The sequence below is a fragment of the Lampetra planeri genome, chromosome 7 (assembly GCF_965212315.1).
Source record: "Lampetra planeri chromosome 7, kcLamPlan1.2.h2, whole genome shotgun sequence".
Lineage (NCBI taxonomy): Eukaryota > Metazoa > Chordata > Hyperoartia > Petromyzontiformes > Petromyzontidae > Lampetra > Lampetra planeri.
Window position 1 is genome coordinate 5,874,422 of NC_136113.1, and position 14,594 is coordinate 5,889,015.

Sequence of the window (14,594 nt, forward strand, 5' to 3'; positions counted from 1 at the left end):
GAAATGAACATAAATTGCCTCGGGTGCTCAAGCGCCCCATTAGCGGTCGAAGGCAATTATGTCGCTTAAACAACTGTGGTCTGTCTGGTTTACTTAATATATTAATTTATCCAAACAATGCAAATGTATGTCACGCAAACGTGGTCTAATGCGGCGTATGAACATTTTCCATCAATGGCATGGGTCCTAAAAACACAACAAAAAAAACTTCGTAAGCGCCTGTGCAGTACAGTAGTTTCGTGTTCGCTATGCAACAACGTTGTGATGGCAGCCTCCCTCTGCACGAGGTAAAAATAAAAGTACAGCCTTTCGTCAATCGGCTCCTCGATGCTCTACCCATGCTGTGACTGTCATGGGGGTAGTTTGACCATACTTCACCACACTTTTCAGTGTCGGTTGGTTGGCTCAAACGCAGGTCACCGGGTTCATAGCGAAGTCTGCAACCATGGCGCCACCCGGCACAAAACAAATCAGGTATGACATTCGTGAGGATAGAGGATGAAGTTGCTCACTCTCCTCCAGCGAGCGGTGGTATAAGATGACACACCGTCGTGTCGAGTACACCCAGCTCGCCGCTTGGTTCATGACCTATTACACCGCTCACTGGACTCAAATACTGTACATTGCAAAACAAAGCTCTGCTGTAATAGGGGAGATGAACGTACAGTGCATCATGAAAAAGCCAGAACATTTTCCCGTTAAGCATTTAATGAATGTTTGCTATTGGCACACCGTACAAACATAAGCACAAATACTGTGCAACCAATTTTTATACTTGCAATGGTTTTTTTCAGCTCACAGTTTAATAAAGGTCATTTGCCGTGGCTCCAACATGCCCCTCTTCTCCAGACGTTCATGTTCGTCAACGGCATAGAGGTCTGCGCTCGGTGGCAAGCATGTAAAAACGCCTACGAATTGAAGGTTAACCACGTCATCGTGAGCGGCACTCATAATCTCTCTGCCATTTGAGTGGCGTGTACATGTTCGTGATTGCCTTATGGCCACACGAGTCGGGAAAATTAGACTCTGTGAGGAATTCAGCTTTGGGGCGGTGTGTTGGCCACAGTAGCCGCCTTAGTAACCGTGTTCATAACTTCAGCAAACACAGGCTAAATGGGAGCCTAGCGTTGCATGACTTTTTTTATTCATTCACTCATTCATTTTTGTGTGAGCCCGGCAGTTTCTAGGTGATTGCCTGCCGGTTCTGGTTGCCGGGGCCAATGGTCGCACGTCAATGCTTTGATTCATCGTCACGTCACGGGCGACTCAATCCGTTACAGAAATGCTGGTGCAATCGCCGATGCCACCACAGGAGCCCTTGTACAGTCAAGCCCACAACAGACACAGCATTTGACTGGCCTTTAGTCACTAGCCCTGTCTAAATCAAGAGGCCCCATTGTTGGGTTACGTCGGCAGTAAATTTGCTGATGCGGGAACATGGACCCGGTTTTTTTCTAAGTTGCAGATATGTTTTAAACTGCTGTGCCATTGACTGGGCATGTATAAGTGAACACTTTTGTGTTAATTATATTACAGTCCTTCATGTAAGACTGCTTTAGCCATAACAACAACTATCGGTTTTGCTAGATATTCAAAGCCAAAACCACCACTGGAAATTAATTCCTTCATGGAAAAATGCATGCATAAACGCTGCCCACTTTACGAATGAACTCCTCTACGTGTAAGAGCAGTTACTCAGCCATGCGCTATTGTGTCATTACAATTCAGGCTTTTATTTAGTTATTTATGCCTTAGCTGTTAACCCCTCACTGCTGGGAAAGGCCCTCCACTCTGCTATGCCTTCCACTCTTCACGATCTCTTGCCACCTCCATTTCTGGTGCGCTCATCCAAATCGTCTGTCATCCCACCATCTCGTTTTTGTCTAAGTCTATTTTTCCTTCCCTCAAGCACCCTCTATCATGTTGTTTATTTTGCCTATCTGTCAACTGATGCCCTACCTAGTCACCCCTCTCAAGTCTATTCCAGTTTCTTTTTCACTTTCTAAATTACATTTACTCCAATGAAATCTGTTAACATGGTTATAATTACAATACAACTACAATATATTTCGATTTGAAGCTTTCGTGACTGCAGGGATTCATCTTCTTGGTTCTTTACCGAAAGAACCAAGAAGATGAACTACAATATACATATACTATCCGCAGCAGTGTAAACAGCTCATGATCAAATCACTCGGAATAACTTTGATTCTATTAGACCACAGAAGCTGAGCAGATTTGAGCCTGGATAGTGCTTGATTGGGTGACCACCATGTGTAACACAGGTGCAGTAAGCGTTGTGGGCAGTAGAGGGCAGTGCAGAAAAATCCACTGTTATTCTGCCCTCCCCCCACCATCACCAACATGCAGTCACCAACAAGCACTGACCAGCATGAAGTATGGTTAAATAAAGCTCGCAGCCAGTACGTTGTTGGGATGCCCTCATCCCCCAGTAGTAGCTGCTCAACCCAAGCTATAAATGCTCCGATAATGCATTGTCTTTGTACTTTTCCCACCTGATGACGGACGCTTGTGTTGCGCCCGAAACGTCGCAATTTATTTTATTTCATACCTACGTGACATTACCGAAAGAACCAAAGAGTATGGATTCCTGCAGTCACGAAAGCTTCAAATCTAGATTGTCTTTGTGCTGTTCGCCTTTTGGTATTCTCTGGTCTGACACTGGTGAAACTAGGCCCTAAAGAAGGCTGTCTCTGCTGTAAGCCAATCAGTTTCAAATAAAATGCAGATATTATCAGAGCACGTTTGTTTGTATGTATGTTCACCAGAAATACGTGTGGTTAATGCAGACACGTTGCCTTGCAAAATGTTTCTATTTGGTGTTTGACCATCATAACACCTATTTTATTGCCAGAAAGGGTAAAAGCGATTCTTATTTTTATATATATTGAAGTAGTGTTAATGCTGGTGGGCACAGTGGCTTAGCACCCGTCCGTGTGCCATTCCGTTTTCACGCCCAGTGTCCAAACAGCCGGCGTGCCAAAGCTCACATGCATGCATCCATCTCTCTCACATGTGCCAAGGAATATTTGGCTATCAGCAACACAATATGATGTTCATTTTCATACTTGGCTTCAATTCCCAAGAGGGCAGAAAACATTATAAATGCAATGTAACTGATAAAATATATTTTCCAACTGTGAACGCCATTGCTTTGCACAAAACTAAGTGTATTTCCATGAAGTGAAATACAGGCTGTGGAGTGCACCAGCTGTCATAAAACACACCAATATTTGTACCCCCCACCCCCAAAGAGGGCTGCTTAGTTATTATTTACACAGACCTATTTAACCCAGTGCTATATTGACAGTAAAATCTGCTTACATGAATTTGAAAGGAATTCCACCACAACAACAACAACAATGGACGTCAAACACAGAACCCCCCCTCGCCCCCCCCCCAAAGACGCACTTCTGGTAGCCGCGCAGAAGCCAAGGTCTGCGGTTTGCATTTCTGGCCGGTTATCAATGTGGCGCGTGAGCAGACACGTCGCCGAGAATTATGAGCGGCGCAAACTTCAAACGCGATGAGTCAGCCGCCCAACCCTGGCGGTCGGCAAGCCAGGGGGTCAAGGTCGGGGCACCGTGCGAATGTCCCCACTGTGTCGCGCGGGGGGCGCGGGGGGCACCTTCGATGCGGCGCAGGGCCTGGGCGCAGGCGTCGAGGTCGGCGAAGGAGAAGGGGTTCCCACAGGTGCGCGCCTCCTCGCAGACGCACTGCCCCGCGCGGAGGTTGCAGCCCGTCACGAGCTCCTCCAGGCACGGCTCCATAGCCAGGTACTCGTCGTCCGCGTAGTCCTCCTCCGCTGCTGCCACCAGACACATGGAGACGGACGTCACGCGGCGCACGCACGAACGCGCGCACGCACGCATGCACCGCAGACAGGCGGAGATGGCAAGGGATGAACGCCGGCGGTACAATGCACGGTAACAATGCATTTGTCCCCGCATGAAAGGTGGACATTAGAGGTATAACAATTCACTTGGATGTGGCGATTTGTAGAATGGTTATGATTCAGAGCTGCAATCGGATTTCAGGAATCAATATATTTCTCTTCTTGGTTCTTTTCGGTAAAGTCACGTAGAAGGGAAATAATAAAATAATAATAATAAAAACATAATAAAATAAAATTCTCACGACGTTTCGGCCACAACACAAGCAGCCGTCCTCAGGTGAAGAACAGGGCTGTCGGAAAGACAGCGTCCGAATGTCTTTCCGACAGCCCTGTTCTTCACCTGAGGACGGCTGTTTGCGTTGTGGCCGAAACGTCGTGAGAATTTTATTTTATTCTGTTTTATTTTCATTATTTTATTATTTCCCTTCTACGTGACTTTACCGAAAGAACCAAGAAGATGAATCCCTGTAGTTACGAAAGCTTTAAATCGAAAATCAATATATTTGTTTTGCCATAGCTCATTTTCACTTTCTCATTAGTATTGATTTAAAAAAAAATAGTCTAATTTGTACATTTTTGTTCACTCCCTTTCCCCTGAATGTTATACGAACATGTAATTGTATATATCTAATAACATCAATTATTATACAGGTGATTAGATGCATGCATTTATGAACCTCTAGATGTAATATTTTCACCACGAGGAGATTTGAGTTGATTCAGGATTTTTTTTTAATATCACGATGAATATAGCAGGCATGAGTGGAATCAAGAGTCACTTGATCCCATTACAAAACAATATAGTATGTATATCGAACTTTCTTTCGCACCATACGTATCCAACCACGCTAATCGGAGGTGATATGATAACCCCTTTTAACGCTAATTTGATTAGCGCTCACTTCTACAGGAGGTCTGCCTGTATATGAATGGAAAACCATAAATTCTTACACATGAGATTAGGTGCATCCATCATCAGCCTTAATTTTACAAAAAAATGTTTATACAACCCCTTGGGCCTACGGTCTTCTGGGAGTGCATAATTTGAGCAGCATTGATTCAGGACAAGCAATTTCACTGAAATATAGGTCAAGGAAGAGCAGGGTGGGCTTCCCCAGTTCCCATGTGTTAATGCAATGAAATACAATTTGGCTTTACACGGCACCCAAATGTAGTCGCACGTTGAGACGCTGTGAATAAACAGCGGGCATAGTTATCTTGTATAAGGAAAGAGAGCCATAGGTATCTCTGAGTCTTTGTGAGTCTGTGTCACTGTTTGATTCTATGGGTCTCAGTAAACCCATGAGAGTCAATACAATAAAATTTGGATTTTCATACCATCGACATAAGACCGCATCTCCAGACGCTGTACAGAAACTGCAGCCATTTTTTATTTCATGGAGACAAAGTGACAGTCAGTTATAGGCAGAGGAAATACAATCAAAGTATTGAGGCCTGGACTTGAACAGAGTCGGTTAAGAGAATCGACAGCACGGATGGATGGGGGAAGGGAGTTCCAGACTATGGGGGGCAGCAGAGGAGAATGAGTGACCTCCTGCTGCTTGCTTTCCCTGCTTTCCCTGCAGGCAGCGCACGTGGTGCGGAGCATTCCAAGCCTGCCGCAATAGTGCAGCCATCTCTAAGCAACAGGCTGCTAGGCTGCAGAGAATGCATTCTGTTCAAAGTGTCTGAGGATCGCATTGTTTTTAATCGCTTGAGTGGGAAGGGTATCGTTTTTAAGATAGTTACGGTCTCGTTTACCGACGTAACCCGATAGCTTGTTTTTAACGATTAATGTCTCAAGTTGTTGGCTATTAAATATCAACGTTTTTTTTCATTCAAGATCTCACTTTATAAAATATGTTTGTTCGTGGATAACAAGTAAGGATAAGGGTGCATTTTTGTTTACATGATATGTATTGATTCACATTTTTATTTTCATGATATGCGCATCAATAGATGCAACTCATGTGCTAATATGACACACTTCACACACGTCACAGAGTGGTACAGAACAATAAAAACGAGATGGAAAAAACAGGACGTACATAAAGGTGAAGAAAATTGCAATACTGAATCAGTACAATTAATAAAATCACAAGAGGGCAGAGGGGGGGAGTAAATCAATATATGCCTCTTGCACATTCAAAAGTCAAAGTGCCCTCCTCAATTGAGCATCGACTGTGCTCATTGCCTGCTCAAACACCGGAGGAGTCAACTGATGTAAATTCCAAATTCCTACGGGTGGAGGTGAGTCTATTCAAAGGAGACCACCACTGTTGACTTATCTACAAAATGGTACTTATTTTATCTATCCCCGGAGAGATGATGGTCTGAGTCAACCACCAATCAGGATTTGAACTCGCAACCTTCTGCTTGCGAGTCATTCGCTTTACTGCTGAGCCACTTGGCTGGATATTGCACGTAAAAAAATAATAGCGATGGCAACATTTTATGAATAAAAATAACCTCCAAATTAAAGATCGATATGAAAATAAATACATTCAGCTGAGGCAGAGGATCAATGTATGCAACATGATGGGACTGCTACTCATCCTGCCTGTTAATTAAAAAAATGAACTAAATAATTTGTCCAGGCACCCATGATGTTATTTATCACTGCTGTAGCCATAATCTCCGTCGACACTTCGACAACCACTTATTCATGCATCAGAAAGCTCAGATAAATTCCTCCGCATAAAACATCTCTTTGATGCATACAGAAACGAAATTTTGTGTGAAATATTAACCAGTATTGTATAAAGTACATCTAAAACCTGTTTGTGGACCTACGGTACAGATAGTAATGTGTACTCCAGCCAATTCATCAATCCACTGCTGGATGATGGCCTGACCCACTCCGTGCGGGTCGTGGAGGTTATTTGACCAAACTTCACCACGCTGGTCAGTGCGGGCTGGTGAAGGTGTATCCTTTGTTTACGACAAACAGGTGGAAGGTCATAGAGCCGAAAAAAGCCTCTTTGTCAGGGCTGACCTGGGCCGATGGTCAACGTGGGCACATCACACATCGTAAACCTGATATCAATACAAACATTCAATAACAAACACTAATGCAATGCAAATGAAAAGTCTTGCGAATAAATGGATACATCGATCGATTGGTTGTTGTGTCACATAATTGTGAGAGATGGCAACGGTTTAGGGAGGCCTTCATTCAACAGTGGATTGATCATGGCTTCATGATGAAAATATGAAAAAATAAATACGCAGCTTCATTATGAGCCATGGTCAATCCACCACTAGTTCACGTCCTCCCGAAGCCTTCGCCATCTCTCACAGTCCTGTGATGCACTAATCGAACTGGCTTGCTGCACAATAACATATTTCATTGCTCCATCTCTGTGGTAGACGTACTATTGTGCGGGATTCCATCTTTTGGCTGCTACTCCATCTTGAGCATCGGCTATCATCCCTTCCTGTGACGTATCCTGCCTTGGCTCCACTTTTACTTTACCAACAGTCAATACGATGTACATAAGTTGCATATTTCTTCTTAATTTATACGAAGATGCATTTTAGCTGGGGTGTAGGGTTTACAATACAGAAGTTCGAAAGCAATTGCATTCATACCGGCCACGCAACAAATGCAATCTTAAATTAAAAAAACTGACTGGGAAAGAAAAACTGAAGTTCAGGAATGCAGGAATCCAGACACATACATCCTGTAGTGGAAATGACTCATCACGTAGTCACAAACTGCATTAGGTGAGTCTCAACAAAACAATGCACCATCTTTCATGTGGCACATGGCGAACTTAACAGCACACATATATATGTGTCGAAGATGTTCTGGCTCACAAAACCAACGGTTCTCTTGAAACAATGTGACTGCATGTGAGTATAAGGGACGGCAGGCAGCCAACGCCACCGTACGTTATATTCTCTTGCACCAGCGGTCCAATTAAGCCACCCGTCCCGTCGTTAAAGAGAGTTCTAAACCACAACAATGCCGACAGGCAAACAACGTTAGCTACGGTTTAACCAACCTGAACGACCGAGATTAACCAAATTAAACCGAGTGACGGCACACCGCACAGGGCCAGCTTCGTCCGCGAATACAAAGGGTCATAGGAAACGGGAAGAAGTCGGGCCACCGTCCCACCGCGAACGAGCAGGGCCGCTGGAAAGGGTCCATTTGATTAAGCGTGGCGGAGTCGATGCGTGGCAAACCAAGACCTGGACAGACGGGGCTTTATTTCCACAGTGCGGGGAGAATTAAGTGACACCGCTGCGAGTACAGTGGACCGCGGCGTGCGATACGCGCCGCGGTGGTGCCGGAGGCCAGGGCGACTGAGCCCTTTTCGTGGTTATGCAACTCACACCATCCACATTCCATCCCGTGACAACAACACCCGCTTCTGCACAGCCCTCCCAGGCATGCGAGGTGGGGGCACGATTTGGGGGGGGGGGGCGCGGTGAGAGGAGGAGAGGGGGGGGGTGCTTACAAGCATGTTGTACAGCTTAACCCCTGCACTGACATAGACCTTCACGTAGGCTGCTCATGGCGCGAGAAGAAGGAATCCATCAATATTGCATTACGTATGTCAATTCACGATCTAGGCGAATTAAAGACAATCGTGCTGGATGAAATATAAAATATAAACGAGACATTACCGGTAATATTACCACGATAATGTGTCAAGGTAAAGGCACAGGAACTGTGATTTCTTGCTCATGCCTCTGCCGGAAAAAATACCTCCACTCCAGCGAACTCTAGAGAGGGCCCCCTCTTAGAGAGAATTCTAAGCGAGTTATTTGGCCGACTTTTCCACTCTGACGAGACGTCTGGGTAGAAGTGTGAGTACCCACACTCGATCCCCCCACACACACGTGGAACCTGTCAATCGACCGTGGTGTACCCTCTGGATTGGAAATCCAATGTTGGAACCACTACACCCACGGCAGCATCCCAAAATGTGTAGTACATATTAGGAAATATACACTAACAATTTGCAATTCCTTTTTTCAGAAATCATGAAAACATACTGAAGTACACGACAAGTTTCACCTTTATCTATGAGAATGTGCTGATCAAACATGCTCTCAACACACTGTGATCCTAACTCCTGTGAGCTTTATTAAAATACTGCGTCCAATAAGAAGACAACCGCTCCAGCCAACATCGTAGCTGCTTGCTTTACTGTTGTATTCCTAATTGCATTATTTATACGACCAACTCTCCTCTTTCTTGTTTGAGCTCATATGACGCTGGGAAGTCCTGCAATGTCACGACAAATCTCGCTCCTTCGCACGAGCGGACATCATTCTTCCGCCACTCCTGGGGAATGTTTCCTCTTTTTGCTCCAATTCCATCAACAGTCTCGTTCATCTGCTGTCATCCCTCCAAATAATGCATCCAACATAAGCCCACTTACTTTTAAACAAGATGTCTCTATAATGTGTGTCTGCCCTCTGATCCACGTTCCTTTTCCTGTCCCTCAGTGTAATTCCCAGCACGGAACTCTAAAAAGCTTATTCTTGGTTTTTTCGGTAAAGTCACGTAGAAGGGAAATAATAAAATAATATAAAAACAAAACAATAAATATTTTCACGACGTTTCGACTGCAACGCAAGCAATCATCATCAGGTGTGAAATCCACAGCAAGAAATGTTGAGCCTTCGTATCCCGGAGTTTGTTGAAGAATCTCAAAGCTATGTGGAGACCCTTCCCGTAGAGGCGGTTAAATTTTGATTTAAAGCTTTCGTGACTGCAATTTAACCGCCTTTACGGGGAGGGTTTCCACATAGCTTTGAGATCCTTCAACAAACTCTGGGATAAAAAGGCTCAAATTTTCTTGCTGTGGATTTCACACCTGATGATGATTGCTTGTGTTGCAGTCGAAACGTCGTGAGAATTTTTATTGTTTTATTTTTATATTATTTTATTATTTCTATTCTACGTGACTTTACCGAAAGAACCAAGAATATGAATCCCTGCAGTCACGAAAGCTTTAAATCAAAATCTAAACACCTTCTTTGCGATGTTTTGAAATTCTTATTTCACGCTCTTCGTCACAGTCCATGTTTCTGATCCATACGTCGGTGTTAGACAATTGGTACCGATTGAAAATCAGAAGCATTCATGGCATGGCAAGGCGCTATGATCGTGAAGGAATGGGATGCTCACGTGTCCTCACGAGCCCTTAAAAGCCAGGCACTCAGCGATTTGGGCAGCTGGTGTACGGGGCAGGGCTAAGAGAAAGCGACGCTGGCCTAACAACAGAACGTCAGCTTCCCATGGGTGCTTTAGCAGCAGATGCATCTCAACAACCAACGGCCACAACTGTCTTTAACAGCCCACATGACATGCTGTAACAGTGGCCAATATGGGGCACACATTAAAATAAAGCATTCCAGAGGGAACAACAGCAATGCAACTAAGAAGAATGTGCCACCTGCCCGGGCAGATATGTGCAGCTCTAATTTTCAGCGATGAGATTTGGCGCAAATCATTACAGAAACCGCACTCATTAAATGCCGGCTATTCGGTTGATTAAGCATTCACTGGGATGCTGTCCCATAGCCCAAGGCCATGGTTTTGACGTAAAGGCCATGTGCGTGCAGTCAAGGGCTGTAAATCTGCTCTTCATCAAGGATTAACACATGAGCAATTAGCGGGTAAAATATTGTTGCAGTGATGAGACTGAAATGGGCTGTGGCACGAGCAGTGAAACCTGTTGAGTGTGCAAGTAGAGTGGGGGGTGCCCGATAGCCGGGGCATGTTTGCCTCAAAGCGTTAACTAATACCACCGTGTTAAATTTACTGAACTGAGTCAGCAGACAGACAGGGAGGGGAAAGAGTGTTTTACAAATGCCATATTTCATGTCACTGGCTCTTTGTGAATGCTGTAACTACGCTACGGAGAGCTTCAACGCAAGACGAATATATCAGTGGATCACGACCTTATTGAATAGGATCGCGAGACCATTCTCGTTTGATCAGCCAAACTACTCTGAATGTAAAACAATTCGGAGAGTAATCACACGGGGCACATTGCAAAAGGAGGTCGACTGCGCTGAAGGCGAGCCGTCGGGACTTGTCATCCGTGCGAGAGCACAAACGATGGAGGCGATGGCGGCCGGTCAACACTTGCATTTCTATAATACACCAAGGTGTGTGGCAAAATATATGATCACAATACCTGCGCTGACATTGACGTACGCAGCTGTTGCCCCATTGGTCAGGCGTGGTGAAAAGCGCACCACACGCAATGATAAATTTAGTGGAGCTCACGCTGCGCCGTTCGCTGAAACCCTAACCCTTCTTACATGCACGCACACCGACCCTTATCTCGCATTCTGAAAGTTCATCTAAGTTGGACAATGTATGAAAACACTTGCAAATGTTCCTGGGAGGGCAAAAACAACCTCACCTGCAGTACTTGGCTAACTGCTGTGGACGTAACATGTTGCTGAAAGGTGAACTTCGGTACTAATGTGACCGGGCTGTTCATTCACTGTAAAAATGTGAAGTTTTTTTTGTTTAAACGATCGGTGTGTTTTTACGAACCCGTGGCTTGAGCCACGAGGAGCAGTAATGAAGGGGCTCTATATAAGGCGCACTGCCTGATAGCGATCTAAAAAAATGGAAAGCAAAAAAACCTGCGTAAAATAAACACCGCTAGCGTTCCATTTCATCGATCATATTAAATTAGAGTTTTACAACTAACGATTTCACAAAAGTTATTATACGATCCTTTGGGGAGGGGGGCGGTTCTGGAAGCCTGCTTCCCGCCACCAACGACCCACGCCCAATTACCACAAATTAATGACGCGTCGGAGAGGTTCAGCAAAGTGGTTCGCACGCTGCTGCGCTCTGTACCCGGCGACTTGAGTCTGGTTCCTGGTCACGGCTATCATCGGTGGGGCGTGATACATGAACTGGTCCTCAACTTTCTCGCCCTTTACCAACCCGCACTGAAACCACGGTGGTCAAGTATGGTCAAACAAGCTCCCAGTTCACACGAAAAAAAAGAGACCATTAGTGAAATGCCAAAAAGGGCAGTAAATTATTGTTGTTTTAAGATGGGAACCCCTATTTAGAGAATATTTATTACAGCTCTAATAAATTGCTCGTTTGACCTCCCGCAGGATGGCTCAGCGTCAACACGTGGTACTCACCGATGACTCATGATGGTGACAACGATGACAACAAAAATGCTCTGGCGGTGTTTTGCAAAGGAAAGCCCCGAGCCTTGAATTCACTTAAGGAGGCTCCTGCACGGATATGTTTGGCCAATTCCATTCATACACATTACGTTTTGTGTAAGAGACAACTATAGGGGATAATGCTAAAAGCTGTGTGCACATGTATTCAAGTATCCATTACTGTACCTTTAGGTCACACACTAGCCCAAGCCTTCATCACCTGGTGTTGCCAGGCAGTCTCCCATCCGAGTACAAACCACTCAATCCTGCATAGCTTACAAGATCAGCCAAGATCACATGCATTCAGGGTGACTTTGTCGATAATGATTGACAAGGATTATGTATGATGATGAATGACGGTGATTGTGATGATCTGAAGTGACCTCAGCATTTCAACACCACCACATATCACAGCTAGACATCTGGAATCCCGGGGCCACATCCTAAGCTAAATAGATCTGGCCAAGCGACGACGCAGCAATATCCTGCACCACATGGACACAAACCGCCAACACCACTAAACTATGAATCTCACCTTTGCAAATCCCGACCTCATCTCCATTCCAGTTTCTCTGCGCAGCTGGATCCATCGACAACGAATACGATGACGCCGATGCATTCGATGCGTGGGCAGTATCACCAGGAGGAGGAGGAGGCGGTGGAGAAGAAACGACGAGGCAGCGCAGACCCAGGTCACACTGGCCCACGATGCCAAAGGGCCCCCCGCATGGTTCTCCCAGCTGGCGGGCGCACTCCTCGCAGCAGCCGCACGGCGCCGTCACGGTGTGGCCGGGACATCGCAGGTTGTGCTCGCAGCGGCTGCGCTCGCATGGGAGGCAAGAGAGGGCCGACACGGACACCGGCGCGGACAGCCAGCTCGGCGGCGGCGAAGACAGGAGCAGCGACAAGCAGGCGATGCACGCCGCAACCCGACCGCCGGGCCGGCCTCCGCTCTTCATGACGCTGTCGGTGGTGGTGGTCGCCGTGGAGTTGGGGAGTTGGGATTGGTGTGTTGGGATCGGTAGGTGAGGTTGAATCGAGTGTTGCTGTTGAGGTTGCGTTGGAGTAGTGGTTGATGCTTGGGTGAGATGTTGGGGTTGATGTTGGCGTAAAGTGTTGGGGTGATTCAGGATTTGGGTGGTGGTGTTGGGGTTAAGGGTTGGGGTAAGTAGGGGGTTGGAATTTGGGTTAGGTAGGAGTCGAGATTTGGGTAGGTGTCGAGATTAGACTCCGGGTAAGTGTTGTTGTGGTTGTTGGTGCCGGGACAGGTGCAGAGGATAGTAGGGATGGGGTTAGGGTCGGTGGGGTAGGTTGGGAATCGGTAGATGTCGTGAGGAGGAAGTCGGCAGAGTTGATCCTCCCGATCGCAGCACCGGCTCCAGCAGCAGTCGGAGGAGGAAGAGTTTGACGCAAAACTATCTGTATCATACAGCTGATATATATACAGCACGATCGGATGTATGCTGTCTGTAGACGAGATGATAGATGCGTTTTCTTCGCAGTGTTAAGTTTTTTGAGTCTTCTTCTTCTTTAAATGAAGTGTCTTCCGAAACTGGCAATGCTATATTAATTAGCGGGGGGGGGGTCCCAGAATCAGGTAGGTGTGCGGTGTGGCGACCACACGCGTATGAGGGCCATGCGGCTACCTTGCAGCAAAAGCCAGGTACACCACAGACACACGCGGACACACAACACCTGTCTTACCGGCCTGTCTCACCTGACAGCCACACCTGACTGCCTTACCTGCCTGTCACTCCCTTCTGCTGACCGCAGCAATCCGTTTAGCTGTCCTATCAACCTGCCAATCACGCCAGCCTCCCCACCTTCATCATCCAGCCGTCTCACCCGGGTCTGTCTGACTATCTATCAGGCCAGCTAGCCCAATCGGTCAGGTTAGAACTACAGTCGAACCTCACATCTCTCTCTCTCTCTCGCTGTCGCTGTGTCCCAGGCAGCAATTAAAGTTACAGCAGTAAAATCAGCAGCAGCAGCAGTGGTATAAAAATGAAATACACGCTGACCGATCACACTGCAGTCCTGACCGAGCCGTGAGCCGCCAATATCCACGCTCACAATCAGCGCGCACGGCTCTCGAAAAACGAAAAACCCTCGCCGAACTGATTACAGCTTGTTCTCTTGATGTAGCAACCTTGGCCTCTCCGATGAAGTTACGGGCGTGTTCCGCGACTCTGCTGACAACTCCGATGGACCACTAGAAAGTGTCCGGCAGCAGCAGCAAGCAGCAGCAGCCACCGCGAACTGTGGCGTTCTGCCTCTGCTTCGGGAGCCGCCGTCCGCTTCTACATCGAGTTGAGCTGTCAATCAAAGGCGAGACACGCCCACGTCCGTCGAGACCACGCCCACATCTTCCCGCTTGTCACGCCCATCTCCCTCTCTGGGGCACGCCCACCACGCGCGTGCTTGTTTTTGGGGTGGCATGCGTCTTGTGTGTGAGTGTCTTTTGTGTGCCCTAATTGTGTCTTTGTGCGTGTGTTTGTGTGCCCAAATA

General features: G+C 46.5%; 1 protein-coding gene across 2 annotated transcripts in view; it reads right to left on the reverse strand.

Annotated features, from left to right (window-relative positions):
* CRIM1 (cysteine rich transmembrane BMP regulator 1) overlaps window positions 1-14,389 on the reverse strand; it is an 88,877-nt gene extending 74,488 nt beyond the window's left edge. The window contains exons 1-2 of one of the 2 annotated variants that reach the window (XM_078596102.1): window positions 12,621-14,389; window positions 3,650-3,826 (exon numbers count right to left, since the gene is read on the reverse strand). In XM_078596102.1, the coding sequence (XP_078452228.1) occupies window positions 3,650-3,826; window positions 12,621-13,044 (601 nt within the window). In that variant the 5' untranslated portion in view covers window positions 13,045-14,389. Of the gene's footprint in view, window positions 1-3,649; window positions 3,830-12,620 lie in introns of both variants that reach the window. The other variant, XM_078596100.1, reaches the window with a different exon arrangement.
* Window positions 14,390-14,594: the final 205 nt, after the last annotated feature.